The sequence below is a fragment of the Oryctolagus cuniculus genome, chromosome 12 (genome assembly GCF_051225735.1).
Source record: "Oryctolagus cuniculus isolate XC-2025 breed Fujian yellow rabbit chromosome 12, ASM5122573v1, whole genome shotgun sequence".
In the NCBI taxonomy this organism is placed as follows: domain Eukaryota; kingdom Metazoa; phylum Chordata; class Mammalia; order Lagomorpha; family Leporidae; genus Oryctolagus; species Oryctolagus cuniculus.
This window is the reverse complement of record NC_142878.1, coordinates 21,764,831-21,782,324: the sequence shown is the minus strand read 5'-3', so window position 1 is coordinate 21,782,324 and position 17,494 is coordinate 21,764,831. Positions and strand designations below refer to the sequence as shown.

Here is a 17,494-nt window from a genome sequence, read left to right as displayed (position 1 = left end):
AACTGGCAAGCTTCCCCTTGCTGCGGGGATATCCGTTCCCCTTCTTTGAGTCAAATCCCCCTTGTACTTCTGTTGTCCAATTTCCAATGTTTCGTTGACTTCAGTGGTCGACTGATAACTCAAACATCTCTTAGATCTTCTCTGCTGCATTCTTTGTCCTCATTGCTTTCTGCCCTTGCTGTCATTTTAGTGTTTCCAGAAGGAACAGAGATAACAGCTGGAATTGGCTATTTTAATTTGTTTACTTGTTTATTGTCTATTACCCCCATTAGAATATAAATTCCAAGAGGTCAGGAACCTTGTCTTGTTCTCCAAAGTACTCCTATTGTCCAAAGCACTGCCTGGCATGTCATGCATATCTATTCAATAAATGCTTGTTGAATGAATAAATAAGTATAAGTGTGGATGAGTGACATGTATGCAGATCTGTTGTACAGTGCCTATAGCCCAATAAATAACTGCCCATAATTAATCTTTGAGGAATAGAATATGAAACTTAACTGATTTTCATTGGGACTCAATCTGTCTCAGAAAAATTTAATGGGGAGTGTCTGAAATATCTTCATCTCCCCTATAGCTTCCTCTTCAAATGCTCATTGTTCCTGGCCAACTCCATTATGAATAGGAAGTGGGCTGTCTCTCACTGTTAGAGTCAGCTCTGTGTTTAGAATGGAAGAGACCGCTAAAGATCACATTGCCAGTAGAAGCAGACCTAGAAGGGGAGAGCTCAGTTCTTATTCCCAACCATACCTTCAGCTCATCACCTGCCGCCCCTCAGTTTCTTTTGTCTTGTCTGGAAACTCAGCTGTGGATAACAGAGTTTGATTAAGTAATACCTGAAGGGTTTTTCTTTTTCTTTTCAGGCTCTAAAATAATAGATTCTGCAGTTCTGTTTAGTTTTAAAGTGCCAGTAAATTTTTAAAAAAAATCTCTGGCTGGTATTGTGGCACAGTTAGTTAAGCTGCCACTTGTAGTGTCTATATCCCACACCAGAGTGCAGGTTCAAGCCCTGGGTGCTCCACTTCTGATCCAGCTTCCTGCTAATGTGCATGGGAAAGCAGCAGATGATGGCCTAAATGCTTGAGTCCCCTGGCTTAATCCTGGTCCAAGCTCTGTAGGCATTTGTGGCATGAATCAATATCTATGAATCTCTAAATCAGTCTCCCCCTCCCTCCCTTCTGCAAATGGGAACTTTGGCTGAAGAAAGTGTTGTTGATTCCAATCCAACAATGACACCTGCTTTCACATCAGTGGTGGCAGTCTGTCTGACCAGCTGGGATGGCTCACATGACTAGGAGAGGCCCACACAGTGGTTAGGCTTAGAAAATTCCAGTCCAGTGTGAGGATATGATAGCTTTGGTTCCAGAAGTTTCTCAATGGAATACAGTGTTTGTTGTTGTTGTTTTGGGGGCGCTGGGGTGGGGTGAGGTCCTTGTTGATGCTGTGTTGTGACAACACCCCATAAGCAGTGTGCACATCTATAGGACACATCAGTTAGGTTCCACAATGCATATTGCTGGCGGTAAACAAGGAATTACTTGTCTTAGATCACAGCTTTTCTATGTTTCTATCAGTCACGTACAGAGGGCAGCTGAAAGACCATTGATGTGATATGAACAAGGAAGACCAAAAACGCTGGGGTTCTGTCTTGGTTTCAGTGTCAACTTTGTTAAGTGACTCTGGGCAGCTGTATCTCCGCTTTTCAGATTCCTTCACTGATAAGAGGCTGAGGGGGTCGATTAAATGGGATTCATCTAATCACCCTTGTGAAATCCCTTCCTGCTTTAAAGTTCTGGAATTTTGAGATAATTGAGGAGTCAGTAGTGAGGGGAACAGAGTACAGGGTTAGTAACACCTGCCGGTGTTCTGAAAATAATGTTCCTGGAGGAAGAACTTGGGAAACACAGCGCTGTCATTCAGATCCATCAGGGCCGATGCTACCAGGCACTGTCACCGCAGTCCCAGCCACTTCCAGCTAAAATGCTGGCGTCACTCCCTACCACCGTTCTGGAAGGCTCGGCTCAGGCATGAAAAGCTCTCTACCGACCCCATCTGGTACCTGGTGAGTCAGAGTGTTCATTTCAAGGGAGCCATTCTTTAAGCTCAGCTTTGCCTTTAGGGGGACATGGTTCTCCCAGCATTGTGAAGGGAGAAACATCTTCTAGGTTGTTTCTCTTTAGTCGGCTGTGCCACCAGCATCTAATTTAAAATGCAGAGATGCTGGTTTGGCTTTGTTGTTGTTTTGTGCAGATGCCTCCTTAACTCTGCCCTTGGGACGCCCACGCAAGACCAAAACCATAAGCTTAGTGAGCCATTTGGGGAAAGCCCAAATGGAATAGAGATGCTTGCCATGTGGTGGAGCAGGTGATTTCTAATTTGGTCATAGGGAATCTTGATGCTACTCAGAGCCATGGATTTTAAATGACTGCATTGAACAGCCACCCTGCAGAAGGGGACACAATATGTACACAAGAAGCAAAGGAGAACAGCCTCTGAGACTTTATCGTGGAGTTCCCCTGATTCCAGCACTCTAAAGGCCAGGATGTAGAGAGGTATCCTGGTTCAGGGCCTCACTGCCTCCACGGAAAACGCTCATTAGGGGCTGGCTTTATGGCACAGCAGGTTAAGCTCCCACCTGCAATGCAGGCATCCCATAGAGGTACCCACTCGAGTTCCAGCTTCTCCACTTCTGATCCAGATCCCTGCTAATGTGCCTGGGGAGGCAGCAGAAGATGGCCCTACTTGGGCTGCAGTACCCATGTGGGAGACCTGGATGGAGGTCCAGGCTCTTGGCCTTGGCCTTGGCCTGGCCCAGTCCCAGCCTCTCCAGCCAACTGGGGAGTGAACCAGCAGATGGAAGATCTCTCTCCCTCTCCCTTTCCCTCTAACTCTGCCATTCAAATAAATAAATAAATAAATCTTTTAAAATAATTATTAGTCCTCAAGATAAGCTAGAAAATTAATTGAAATTGAAATCATGTAAAATTTTTACTTCCTTCAGCAATTCTTCACCTTCATGTAAAATGTTACTTGGAATATTAATGCTGCCTTGAGGCACCTGGCTGCTGTGTGTTTCCAAGTAATGGATGGTGATGGCTTAATACATGATAGAAGGCACTGTTGGCCTCTGTGTAGCGCCACCTCTGGAATCTGCCGCCCTAGAGACTAGCATGGTGTCCTGTGCAGAGAGGTGCACATGGTTGGTTGAATGAGTACATAAATAAGGAGATTAGCTTAAACTCATTTCCCAGGAAGGTAACAGTAATATTTTTTCATGTCTAAAGGCATCTTCCTGTATACTATCTTAGAGGGCCTGCACCATCATCCTTCCTGGTGCTGAGCATATGCCCAACACACAGGCAGATGCTGGCTGGCTGAATCATGCAGGGCTTCCGCCTGCATGCTCTTGTGGGCCCACAGCAACTCTTGGGGTGGATTGAATAGGTATTTTCCAGATGAGTGTACCAAGGCCCTGAGAAAATAGTACACTTGCTCAGGGGTGTAGATATTGACTGGTTGATGTGGATTGTTGTCATGAGAAACAGTGTAGCCCTGGGCTTAAGGACAAGCTTGCAAGGCCCTGGGTTTTGAACTCTGATTCTTAGCACTTCCTTGCCATCCGATCTCTGACAAGTCCCCTCATCTCTTCTGCATCCCAGCTTCCTGTCTGTGAAATGGGCGTACAGGGAACATAATGATGGATTCTGCCTCACAGACATTAAATGAAGACTATGCGGAACACTATGTACACGTGTAGTTGCAATTGACATATAGCACTGGCAGATGGTAGCTGATGCTGGCCTTGTGGTCACTACCATGTGGCCCCTTCTTCAGAGGGCAAAGGACTGGGAAATGGGTCCTCAAGAGTGGGTCTTCAGGTTACATGTGTGGAAGTGACAGCACAGTATCCCCAGTCCAGGCCAGTAAGAAGGAAATGGGACAGATAGCCGGAAAATTCATTCAGTCCCAAAATGCAGGAGAAATGAAAACGTGGGGATGCGCCAGGCACCCCGAGGGGTGATACCACTCTGTGCACTCCCTTCTCCAGAATCTAGCTCCTGGAGGAGCAGCTGGTGGCTCCTTGACCCTGACTGGCTCTTCTGTTGGTATTGCAAGGAAGACTTTTAAAAAATACGGAGGAATAAATAAATGCATAAATGATGTGGGGAGATTAGTATCTTGTCCAAACAAACTGGGATGTTAAGAGAGAATCATAGCATCGTAGAGTGGCCCTGGGAGGGCTTTCAGAGCATGGCGCATGGGGACCACTCAACAAATATCTGATGAATGAATTAACCCGCCTACTCCCACCCATTGCTTTGCACATGAGGACCACACTGGTGCTTGCTGACGTAACAGGTCCTCAGTCTGAATTTCTCAACATAATGGAGGTACCCAGACTCTTCCGTAAGGATTTCTGTGAATCAGTATTGCTTACCACTGTCAGGATGAAGAGAAAGTGTCATGAGGCACTTTGATCACTGAAGTGTAAGGAGATGATTTATAGGCCATGTCCCTCCAGAAAATAGACATGAAATGTGAAGACTATGAATGTGTAGAGGCAGGGAGAGGCCAAGCTGAGTCTGGCTCAGGAGAGAGGGACATTGGAGCAGGTGGAGACAAGTTTGTCAGCATAGGTAAAGATTCTGAAGGGGCAAGGTGGACATTCTCTTCGATATGAGAGCCCATGGTGGAAGTTCATCTCTGGTGCATCTGTGAACCACCATCAAGTAGTTGAAGGCATTTTTTTCTTGCCACATGTAATGCACTAAAAGTTCTCTAAGGAAGTCATTAGATTAGCCAGTAACTTGTGCTGTTTTTCTGTTAACAGCATTGGTTTATATTGGGCTATTCTTACTTGGACAACTAGTAACTAAGATTTCTATAGCAGCTTAAAGTTTGAAAAAAAATACGTTAGTGTTCATTAAACGTTTTCCCAACAATCTCTTGATGTAGATTTTGAGGACTAATGGGAGAACTGAAGCACAGAAGCATCGTTGGAATTCCCACTCAAATCCCCAGTGCTTCTCACTTCTGCCAGGTGTTTTGGCTTTGGCTGATGCTCCACCTATTTGGTGGAGCAAATATCAAACCAGCAAGGCAGAGCTGGGTGTGGAGTTCGTGCTTCTTAATCTTGAATGGGCACACGTGTCCCCTGGGATCTTGCTAACATGCAGATCTTGATTCAGTAGATCTGGGCTGAAGCCCAAGGATCAACCTTTGTAGCCCAAAGCAAACCCAAGGCAAGCAAGATCCTGATTGGTGGGCGAAGCAATGATTGGAATTTTATCCTTTAAAAGCATCTTAATAAACAAGAAGCTCATTCTTCAGGGGCATCTTACTAAGACCAGGCAGAAGCAGCAGCTGATGTGGGCTGGTTTGGAATGCCCAGGATGTGAGGCAAAGTTTGGATGGGGGTGACTGAGGCAAGGAAGATAACCTAACACAGTGGTTCTCAGCCTTGAGTATCCATTAAAACCCCCACACACAAACACCTAGTATGTCTAAAAATAGGCATTCTATGATCGAACTGCCGGGATTCTCAACTCTTTGATCTGGTGTGGAACCTGGGCAACATGATTATTTTTCAGGCTGCGAGAGGGGTTAAATGTGCAGCCAAGACTGAGAACCACTGGCTAGGGGAAAAATGTGGTTAGTCACAAGATGTCAGGTGGAATGAAGCGTCTCTATCAATATAGATGTATAACTGGTTCTTGCTATTCACAGTAGTTCTATAAAGTTGCTGTGAATGCTGAATTGGCAAATACTGCACAATTGCTCCCAAGTTAAATACAGCATTAGGTTCCCATGTGCCTCCGGTCACATCCCAGTCAGTGTGTACGATTGTTTTGTGTGTTTCTGTTTAAAGATGCTTCGTTTCATTTTCCAGTGGTCTTTAAAAAATTCATGGGGGGGGTGCTATGCATGGATTTTAAAGCTTAACACGGAAAACAACGTTTAGTTTCATTTTCCATGAACTTTTTGCAGTAACCCCACATATTATTGGTTCATTAACATTTAAATCATAATAAGAACACTCTGCTCATGCCTGAATGAAGCGTATCCAGCACTAATAAGCTAAATGGCCTCTCTCCTTGCACTTTGAAAAATGAGGCAGCACTTCACACTGCACTTAGGGACAGTTTTAACAGTGAAGTTGTCAACAAAAGGTACAAATACATAAAAAGCATGGCATTCGGTGGCTTGGTGGATTAAGCTGCCCATGCAATGCCAGCATCCCATAAGGGCGCTAGTTCAAATCCTAGCTGCTTCACTTCCCATCCAGCTCCCTGCTAATGGCCTGGGAAAGCAGCAGAGGATGGCCCAAGTCCTTGGGCCCCTGCACCCACAAGGGAGACCTGGAGGAAGCTCCTGGATCCTGACTTTAGCCTGTCCCAGCCCTGGCTATTGCAACCATTTGGAGAGTGAACCAGCAGATGGAAGATCTTTGTGTCTCTCACCTCTCTCTGTAACTTTGCAATCAGTAGAACACAGGAAAGGGCACTTGTCAATAGGACAGTTGATGGGAGAAGCCAGAGCATTGCCTTGTCGGACATCAGCTAGGAGCGTGTACAAGAGAAACTTGACTTTTTGTCACTATGTTTGTGTCTCTGAGTGACCAAAAACCACTCTGAATATTGAGTTAGGCTACAAATAAGTTTTCACAAGTAGGTGAATTCAGAAACATGTAATCTATAAATAAGGGGTGTCTGAGACATACACTAGACACGAGACACAGCTTGCAGGACAGGTGAGGGGGCCTGGCAGGAGCCTGGATCAAAGGAAGCCCAACCTCAGGGTCACAGCTGGTGTTTGGGCTTGATCCAGCCCTCCTGACCGCCTGCATAGCCTGTTTGCTGCCACAGTCTGAGGCTCCAGACAGCCCTCTCTATCTTGTTCCAATAGGAAATGAATGCTGTTCAATTCCTGTCCTTAAACTGGAACAGTCCTGGGGCTGAGTTATGCCAGGAACCGTGAGCTTGCTGCATCCCTGAAAGTCTCTTATCGCAGGACAGATGTATAGGGCCCACACAGATGAGTTGAGAGCAATTATGTAAACACTATTTCTCTGGAGTCCAGAAGAACGGAACGGTTTAAATGAAAAATGCTGTACCAAGTCAAAAATTCAAATCGTTATGTGTAATTACAGACCACAGTAAATCAATTGTACACACACAGTACCAACCTCATCATGCTCCAACACCACACAGAGTCAACTTCTGATGGTCTAGAATTCAGGAAGAGGCTGAAGGTGAAGTGCAAGTGGGAACTGGGATGTGTGAAGCCTCAAGATCTTGTCTTGAATCACATGGTGATTCAATCAAACATAATTAAGAAGCCAGGAGAACCTACATCTTCCAATTTTTCTAATTAACAATAAAAAATCATCTAATTAGTATAAGCCCAAATTGTGTGGTTTTTTTTTTTTTTTTGGAATGATCATGTATGTGTATTGTTACATTTGACATTTAGATAGAATGCTTTGATGAAAAGAAGAGCCAGTTCCATAATCAGTAAATTGCCCCTCTGGCCATCATGCTGAGAAACTCCCAGTCCCATTCTTTAACAAGGAGCTAAGTTTAGAATTAAGACTACATAATGCATTTCTAATTGTTTGTAACCCTTCTCCTAATGCCAGAAAGAAAAGGAAAAAATTGTTTGATGAAGGTAAAAGTTTAGGTTTTCATGTGGATACCCTGTTGGCGTACCATTTAGGCATCTTCTAATAATGCCCATTCTTGCCTACTCAGGGCCATGATTGGTGGCTGAGGGCAGTCATGTATACACTGCTTCTCTGGGGACAGAGCCACCTTTTTCAGTTATCTGGAAGCCTTTCAACTCCAGCAGAAGTGAAGTCCTTGCCTGCAGTTCAGCTCAAGATAGGGATTAGTGGAGTTGTTTGCTCCTGTCAAACTGTTGACCCACTTCTCTTGACAAGTATTGCTGGCGGTGACCAGGTGTAAAAGGATACCCTGATGAAGGGTACAGCAATTCTGGCCATGGCCTTGGAACTGATGCTGTGAGAGGGTCTTGGTTGCTCAGTCATGAAATCCTGGCTGTTTGCACGTCTGAACTTGGGCTGCCTTGCTGGTCCCCGCATTCAGTAAGTCTGGAAGTTGTTAAGCATAGGATGCATGTTGCATTGAATGAGCCTCAGATGCACTGCCTTGGGAGGCCGGTGAGCTGACGTCACCATTACGATTCTAGTTCCAGTTCCAAAGTTGTTTTTGGTGAAAAGGTGTAGGAGGAAAGATTTGTCATCAAACAACTCTGAATTTCTGTACCATCTTTCTTAAACAGTGATTAGAGTCGTTTTTACAGCTACCTTGAAAAACTAGAGGAAATTTCTGCTTTACTGTACTGCTAGTCACTTACCTCATTGATTTCTTGACTTGGTGTCATAAGCAAAATGAATGAAATTCTGTAGATCCATCTAAACTCATTTTCTGGACATCTCTTCACTATGTAGAGAGCAGTTCTTGGACAAACCTATGAGTTAAATACACATAGGCATGGCTATAGACACACACACACACAGTGCAGGAATGTAGAATTTAACCCAAGATGCAGGAGATTTAGAAATGACTGGGTTGATCCCACAGTCCTTTGAATTGGCCTAAACATCTGCTTCAAGGGTATTAAATCACTTCCATGGTTGATGTCATTGGTTCTGATAGAAGGGAATAAGAGGATTTGGGTAGTTGCCTTTCAGGAAAGCTTGATCTGGAGTTAAAATCATGAGATGCTACTGATTTCTATAAAAAGTAGACATGGGTTGCACGTCGAACTTATTTTGTAAATAATGGCAATATAAAGTCAAACAGCAGTTATCTAAAATAGATGTTCTACTGGATGACACCCAGTTTTGCCTTTATAGACACTGACAAAAGAGGACAAATGAAATGTACCAAAGATTAATGCAGTAATAAAAGTCTGCCAGAAACATTCTAATGTATTTCGGAAAAGCCCAAGTGTTTAAGTGATACTGTGAAGGCAGAATCATACATCTTTGCTCTGCCCAAAGGCTGCTCGGTCCTGAGAGTGACAGGCGCTGACACCGGTGACAAGGACTCACACTGCCAGAAAGGCCTCTCCCGGTGCTCTGCGGGCATCTCAATGCTTCCATTCCAGGCTGTGTGAAGAGGCTCAGTGAATGAGAGATGTAGCTGTGTGCATCTATTGCTCTCGAGATATTCTCCGCAGGCTCCTCTTCTGTTTTATTTGGTTCCGTTTTGCACAGGCAAATGTACACAAAGTATGGGGCTTCCTTGGGTTTGTAGGGGACATCCCGTCCACCAACCACGTCTTCGCTCTGTAGCAAGTTCTCTCCTCTTCCCACTGGAATGAGGTGGAGTTTGGAAGCAGCTTGGGGAAACCATCTTCTGGCGTCCAGATGTCCTGAGCATTGGTTTTCCAAACCTTTGAACGGGAAGCGGAGAGCAAGCATGTGGAGTTGAGGTTTTTAACCTTCTGGATTTGCTTTTAATCTGCTCCCTGTAGCAGCGATGGCAGAGCATGTTAATTTTTAACCTTAGTAATGAATACTTTCCCTCTACCCCACCCCTCCACCCTACTTACACAGATCTGTTTGCGGTCATAAATGCAACTGGTGTTGTTTTTTTGCATGATGTCACTGCTTAAATACTACTGTGGTTTTGTATTCTTCAAAATGTATTCTTGGAGTACTGTTAATCTTTTCTTCCCCAAAGATTCCCACCACAGGGCCTGAGATTACTGGCTGTGGTACCACAAAACCAACTACAGAAGAGGAATCCAGGGTCTAATGTCACTTCACCACTGAGCCTTCCTTAAAATGTTGGCTGGTTTTGTTTTGTTTTGTTTTGAAGCAAATGCCTGCAATCATTCACACAACTCCCCTCTTTGAGAACTAAATGCATCCAGTGGTAGTTCGTAGAGGAAGCCAGAGTTCTCAGAAGACATCTGTGGGATGGAGCCTGAAGCATGCCAGATAAGCAGGCCTAAACCTAAGGGAATGGACCCCTGCACCCAATTCTTGTGAAATGAGAGCCTTTTTATCTTTAAACTTGACAAGTATCGAACGGTCTCCTGCACAAAATATAAGCAGTATGTATTACGAACCCTCAAATTGGTATTGCCAGAGTCTAATAGCACTTCTGAATTTCATTTGGAAGTGAGTCTAGAAAATATTAGCCACCTGTAAAGAAAATACTGCCCTGCTTTGTCACAGGTATGTGCACACATGGCAAATATCATAGGGAATTGGACAGAATCTTTTAATTAAGGAAAGAAGCTCTAGGTTAACCTTCTAAAATATTCTGCAAATACTTAGTCTTCTCATTCTACCTTCTAACATCCCGAAATTTGGATGACTTGTTTTTTGAAGTTCATTGTGCTAGCTCTTGGCTTGAATTTGGTCATGTGAGTATCTAGAAATTTAAAAATTTCACAAAGCCTATTTTTGCCTGTGTGAAAAGGGCAAGCTCTCAAATGAAAAATGATGAGACTGGCTCAGGAAAAGATTACATTTGCAGATCAGATCTTTGTGGCTGGACTTGGAGGATATGATGAGGATACGGAACCCAGCCTCGGGTGGAGAATGCAGGGTATTTGGTTAAAGAGAGTGGTATGAAGAATGTGGGAGTACTTAATGCTGTTATTCCAAAAGAAGTCAAATTTCTGACAGCTTTGGCCATCTGAATCCTAGAGTCCAGGACACAGCACTAAGCCTGGAAATAAGTAGAAACACATAGTGATTGCAAAGAGAAGTAATGGTTAGCTTGAATTTGGGAAGATGTTATGTCTGTGAAAGGAACGTGAGTTCCTGAGGCTACCTATATTAACCATGGAAGCCTCCCTCAACAGAGACAGTGTAGTACAGAAGTCATCGCCATCAAATAGGAGAGCACTACACCAACAGTAATGTGAACCATGAGATTCCATAACTAAGATTTTAAAAATAGGGATTCCCATTGAAACTATGGTTGTATTTCACATCTACTGATCAAAAATATTTGTGTACTCAGAATGGATCTTTTAAACCCACTTTATTTCTATTCATTTATATTGTATTACTTCTAATGCTCTTTATGTATATATAGAAATCATTTATAACACAGTATCTCATATAGTAACAAGGATTGGTATTCATAGGAATTTAAAATCTTTCCACTATCCAGGAGCTCACAGCTAACAGTTTAGGAATTGATTATAGCATATATCAGAAGGCTTCCAACTCAAACCTCTCCACTCATAAACACTTTTTTAAATTTATTTAATTTTTATTTTTAAGAGAGTTACAGAGAAGGAGAAAGAGAGAGAAAGAGATCTTCCATCTGCTGGTTCTCTCCTCAAATGACCACAATGACCAAGGTTAGGCCAAAACTGAAACCAGGAGCCAGAAACTCCATCCAGGTCTCCTCCATGGATGGCAAGGGACCCAAGTACTTGGGCCATCTGCTGCTGCTATTCCAGGTGCAGTAACGTGGAGCTGGATTAGACACAGAGCAGCCAGGATTCCAGTTGGTGCTCGTGTGGGATGCCAGTGTTGCAGGCGGCTGCTTAACCTGCTGTGCCACAATGCTGGTACCTCATAACAATAATATTAAGCATAAGTTTGTGTAATTTATAAATTTAAAGACAGCAGAAAAATATGTAATGTATCTTTGAAAGATCTCAAAGTTTGTTAGAATAAAGCTTTGGTGTGAGCGCCAAGCTTCAATATGTGGACTATCTGCTTCTGCCAGTGATTTCTCTACTCGACATTGAAGTACAATATTGAACCTGACAATGGACCAAGGAGGTAGCCGGTATCTCAAACCTTCCTCTATCCACAAGCACTATTATACTCATATTAGAGGGTAGAAAATTTTCTTAAAAGAATAGTAAGTGTCCTAAAAAAAAAGTCTTTGTGTGAATCTTATTTGAATCATTAAAAATCAAGGTGAAATCAAGGTTGGTCAAAGGATATGGGAAGGAAAGCTAAACTCCAGACTTTCGAGAAAATACTTAATAGAATCCAGAAGCAGGCATCAAATCTCCCCCCAAAAAGGTGTTGAAAGGGGCCTCATTAAAGATGCTGGGAGATGAAAAAGAAATCCTAAGATCAGATGAGGTCAGAGAAGCTGAATGACTCTGAAAGGTATGGCCGAGTCTCATTGCCAGACTAGATTAGAAGACCCTCTGCACTTCAATCACACGGCTCAACTACTGCGGCGAGATTACTTGTAGCTGCTTCCTCCATATTCCAAGCAGACTTACTTAATAGTTAGTATTTATTTTTGGCTCACTTGCATTTATAAATGATCCAGAAATTATAGTTTGCTAATGGCATATGTGTATATTATGCAAACATATGTATATAAGTATATAGAGCTGTAATTTCTTGTCTGATTCCTAAAAATATAAGCAATATTGAGTCAATGTGGTATACAATATTAAGTTTTCATTTCAGTATTTCAAGATCAGAAAAGGCACAATTTTGCTCCTCTGGGTGATTTTTAGTCTGATTTTTCAATAGAAAAAAATCCATCTTGAAATATGCTGTCCTTCCACCTAGGCTATTCTAAAAGTCACAAACGCAGTATAAATTTAGGCCTTCAATTCTGCTGGGATGTGCCAATTTCTAATCTACGTGAAGATTTTTTTAAGGCATATTTCATTCTGCAGTGTTTGAATATTACTTCGGGGCGACAGAAGTCCGAAGGAAGCATTGGCCACTGCACGATATTCAACAGCAAAAACATTCAGAGGCCTCTGGCTGGACTCATTGTGAGGCACTAAGGCAATGGGAAAGCCTGTTTTTACTGTTCTCCCCTCCCTACTCCGGAAAAGTCTGAGATTTGGGGCAGAAAGGTGGGGATGGCCTGGACGTCCACAGTTGAGATGAGTTTATTTGGCTCAACAGCATGAGGGTGGCCACTGCACGCTGCACCGGCTGCTGGTGAATTCTGCAACAGCGTGGCCTATATGACTGCAGAGCTTCTGCCCATGACACCTGTGCTTTCCTCTGCCACTCAGGCCCCAGCACAGTGGATGGCACCAGAGTTGGCTTTGTGGCCACCCCATGGTTTAAACTTGAAGATATGCCTTCCCCCTAGAGCAGCACTGTTGGCAGGTTACTGTCACCTGCTTCAATCTGCTCCCCATGGGAACACGAGCCTGGACTGCCAGCCAGCCTTGGCTCTCTTTGGAGAAATGTAGGCATTTGTCCAGCAGACTTTGCTTTGATTTAGGCTCTAAACCCATGGCCCTCTTTGCTTGGTGCCAGGCACCATGCTTGGTCGAGACAGTGGGCTGACTCCCAGGGAGACAGGCCTGAGCTGGACAGTAGCCATGGGACTCCAGGGGCTCCCTTTGGAATATAGAGGGTGTGGGCCTCTTGTACAAAAGACCCTGGCACCTAGGGTATAATTGATTTTTTTCATTAGAGGTAGAGGCTGGGTTCATGCCATATCCGCTGTGACTTCCAGTTCAGCACAGGAAAATGAGAAGAAAGGAGTATAGGTTTCTATGTACAAGTCCCTATGAATCCATTAAGTTACTTCCAATCTCTACCCAGCCAGGAGAGTCCTCCTAGACTAACCAGCATCTCTCCTCCCCAAGAATGTCCTTCAGTGATGGGGCAAGGGGAGTGTGGCATGGACTTTAGGAAAACTTTAAGATAGAAGGAAATTAGCTCCATCCAGTAATGGAATTCAAGTCCTACCTATGCACTGCACTGTTCCCAACATCCAGAGATGGGCACTGACCTAGCGGTAACCTCTCATGGTCATCAGTTATCCATTCAGTGGTCACCCCAAACCAGTGCAGGTGCTGAGGGTCCCACAGGCTCTGACTTGTGTGTCCCTCTTGGGCAAGACTTGTTTCTGAGGTCTTAGATGCAGTCCAAGCCCAGCGGTACTGAGGCTCCCCCACTTCCATGGGGGGAACACCTGGCTGCTGCCATTCAAAGCCTGCACCAGAGATTCTGCAGTAGATGCAGAGGTCCCAGGAAGCAAAGACGTCTGAGCTGGGAGGTCCCAGCACTCTGGCAGCTCTCAATGGGTCTGCCTGATTTTGTACAAATACTTAGACAGGCATGAAATGGATTTTTCTGGGTGTCTGGCTTTCCTTCCTATCGGCTTCTCTCTCCATCGTTCCTGCTGCTGCTGCTGCTGCTTTCATATATTTTTTCCTTCTCCACTTCCCCCCACTTTTTCTCTTGCTAATTGTGGTCCATCCAGGTAGCAATGCATTTTCCAGGGAGCATTTTAGAAATAGTTTCTTCCCTAGTCTGTCTATCTAAAGAACATGTGAGTTCTTTCAGCCTATTCGTGTCACTTGTGTTTTTCAAAGGATGTCCCTTCTGCATATGTATATATTAGATCAGAAGTCCTTGCCTGGCATAGACTCTATCCAAATTGGAAATTTTCAGGTTACAAACACTAAACTCCCTGTTTGCCTCCCTTTTGGTTAATGAAGAAGTTTCTAGTCCTTCTCACTCAAGGAAGGCCCGCCGCTCTGGCCACATGAGGCCAAGTGGAAACTTTGACCACAGAGGAATGAGCTGCATCACTCCCAGGGCTTGGTTCCTGCCAGGGACCATCCGCAGCCTCCCTACACCATTACTGCCCCCTTGGAAACACCTAGCCTGTTAACTCTGGTCTTTCATCTTTTAAAGTGGGTGCACAGTCATCTACTGCTTAGGTCTCTAAGTAGGTGTGGTCCCACCAGAAATGCAGGTTAACCAAAAGCAGAGGACCTCCACCACTGGGGTGTCTGGTCTACCTCCTGCAACACACATGCACACACAGAAAGGTGAATGCCAGCAAAGAAGTCCTAGTCCAAACTTGGGAGAGCAAACGCCTCGTTGGTGGGGACAGAGCCTGAGAAGGAATTTAATGGCTTCCCTGAAAAATGTTTAAAAATGCATGTGGCACAATTTCATGTTAGTGTAGCAGCAGTCAAAATAAACTGAACCTGTCAGCAACTGGTACCTAAGAGAGTATTATGAATAGACTTACTTTGTGACGTTGTCACTTCGCACACCCAGAAAAACCAACCAAGGGTAACATGGACTCTCTCGGCATTCATTTTGGTTAAATCCCTCCCTTGAAACAACTTCAATTTAATTTGGCTAGGGATGTGAGTTTTGTTGCTTTTTCCTACGTTTTATGGAAAAGAAAGTAAGCATAGGGGCTGCACAGATGGTGCCCACTGTGTGGAAGGGCTGGACATGCTGGTAGAACCCATTCCCAGCTTAGGAGAGCGCCCTGTGGCTTCTGAATGGAAGCCTTGTTACCTCAGAGTGTTTGCAGTATCGAGTTTGGCATTAACCCGTGAGGCCAAGGGAATGAATCGGCCCTTTCACCCCTAGCTGCCACTGTCCCCTAGCCTGAGGTCATATTAGCACAGGGCCCCTCACTGAGCCTGCACCACCCTTCAGAGCTGAGAATCCCCCAGACTCCTGTTTAGAAGGACCAGTCCATCTCCTTCGTCTGCTTGCAAAGATCCCAAATGGTGGCCGGCCAGCCTGCCTCTGAGAGGTACCCCCCCAAACACAGAGAGTAATTCAGATTTCGTGTTTCAAAAAACCAGGATCATCCAACACATGCTCTTGCCACTGTGGGCTGATGGCCACCGTGCCCAGCTGTCAGGCTTTGTCTGATTAACGGGCCCACTGCTCTGAATTCTGCTTTCTGGAGCTGGAATGAAGAATAGACCCAGACCCATAAAGGCCACCGTCAGATGTGCAAACACTCAAAGTCTGGCCTCCTTGGAGAAACCAAACCCACCGAGAAATCCAGGCAGCATCCTTTTTAGGCACCCCAAGAGAAGGGCCCTGCCAGGCCTGTCTTCAACCAGCCGTGCCCACGGATGGAGTCACAAGACAGTGGTGTGTCTCAGGGTTAAGAGGTTTTTGTGGGTTCTGCGTCCCAGGCTAAAGGGGGGTGGGGAATAACCTATTTCATTTTATTTTTTTTTTCCAGTTCTCTCAGGCCAGGCACATCACAGCCCTTTGAAACGATCTGTGTCCCTTACCCCACCCATGAATGTGCCAAACCAGCCTCTAGGACATGGATGGATGTCTCATGAGGACTTACGAGCTAGAGGCCCCCAGTGCCTCCCATCCGATCATGCCCCCCTGTCTCCACAAAGCAGTGTAGCCTCTTCAGGAAGTGGTGGGAGTGAACACTTAGAAGATCAGACTGCTGCTCGTAACACATTCCAAGAAGAAGGTAGTGGTATGAAAGGTGAGTGACTATGCGAGAAACCACTGGGATTTGGTACCAAGAGATAGTCAGCAAGCGCCGAGGAGCCAGCCCCTGTCCCTGGGCTTTTTTGTGTGTGTTGCTCCATGCCCTCCCTTACAGAACCCCAGGGTTGACCATGGCAGGAAGGGTTCACGGCCCCCTCCCTCTGCTTCTTGCCCAAACCCAGGAAGCAGGAACCCGAGCAAGAGAAGTCATTGCCCTCTTTGTGTCTTCTTTTCAAGGCACTGACCTGCAGATGGTCAAATGCATCAGAGCTCATGATGTTAGGATCCTTGGTTCATAAAGACACTAACCTGCTCCAACCTTCTACTTTGCTGCCGTGGCCAGATACCTGTCAGTAATTCCGAAAAACAAACCACAGGATCTTTTTCTTCGTGAGCTCTCGTAATGCATAACTGCAGTCATGCGTCCTTTCTGGCTCCCTTCCTCTTTGCTATCTGAAGAAAACTTTAACGCCTTTCTCCACATCTGTTTAAGGGATATGAGAGAGTGTGGCAGTGGTGTAAGCCTGATAGCAGATTTGCATACAGGTGATAATGCAGCACACACATGCTCCTAGGCTGCCCCATAAATCTACCCTCTTCTAAAGATACTCATCAGAAGAGAGAGGTTTCCACGTTACACCCAACAGGCTCACAGAGGATGCACGCATTGTGTATTTTTAGACTCCAGTTGTTCCAGGGCTGTAAGGTCCTTCGGGGCAGATGCTCATCAGAGTTGCCTGAGTAGCAGTGTTGGATGGTGAGACAGTAACCAGGCATGCTTTAGGGACCCGGATGTCAGGGGCAGCGCTGTGCTGGCTTTACCCAGTCATCCCCAGGCACGGCTCTTCCTGATATTTCCCTTGAACACGATCACTGGTGATGTGAGAGGCTCTGTAACGGAAGCCTGGCCCAGAAGGCGTGCCCACGCCTGCCCACATGCCAGTCATGCGAGAGCTCTAGGCTGAAGAGCAGAGCCGGTCAGCGGGGGAAATGGAGCTTGCTGGAAGGCACTTCTGTCTTCTCCCCCAAAGCCTCCTTTGGGCTCCTTGGGTGGGCCTGTGTCCTTCCCGTCCATGACGGAACCTGTGCTGCTAGCTCAGAGCAAGTGCCTTGTGTCTTGCTGTGCTCCTCTGGTGATGCACATTTTTGGGGTTTGGGGGTAGAGAGGATGTGTGTCGTCTTCCTTTTTCCCAGTTTTCAGTGGTGTGTCATAATTTTGCAGTACTAGCAAAAGCATTTCTGAGTGTATGCTACATAGTTATGTGTGTAGCCAAG

General features: G+C 45.1%; 1 protein-coding gene across 3 annotated transcripts in view; it reads left to right on the top strand.

Annotated features, from left to right (window-relative positions):
• The window catches only part of SAMD4A (sterile alpha motif domain containing 4A), a 226,632-nt gene that overhangs the window by 161,979 nt on the left and 47,159 nt on the right, over positions 1-17,494 (top strand). For 2 of the 3 annotated variants that reach the window (XM_008269681.5, XM_089309690.1), the window contains one exon: positions 15,951-16,214. The exons of the other annotated variant lie outside the window; for it this stretch is intronic. In XM_008269681.5, the coding sequence (XP_008267903.2) occupies positions 15,951-16,214 (264 nt within the window). The remainder of the gene's footprint in view (positions 1-15,950; positions 16,215-17,494) is intronic. 3 annotated transcript variants of the gene reach the window in all.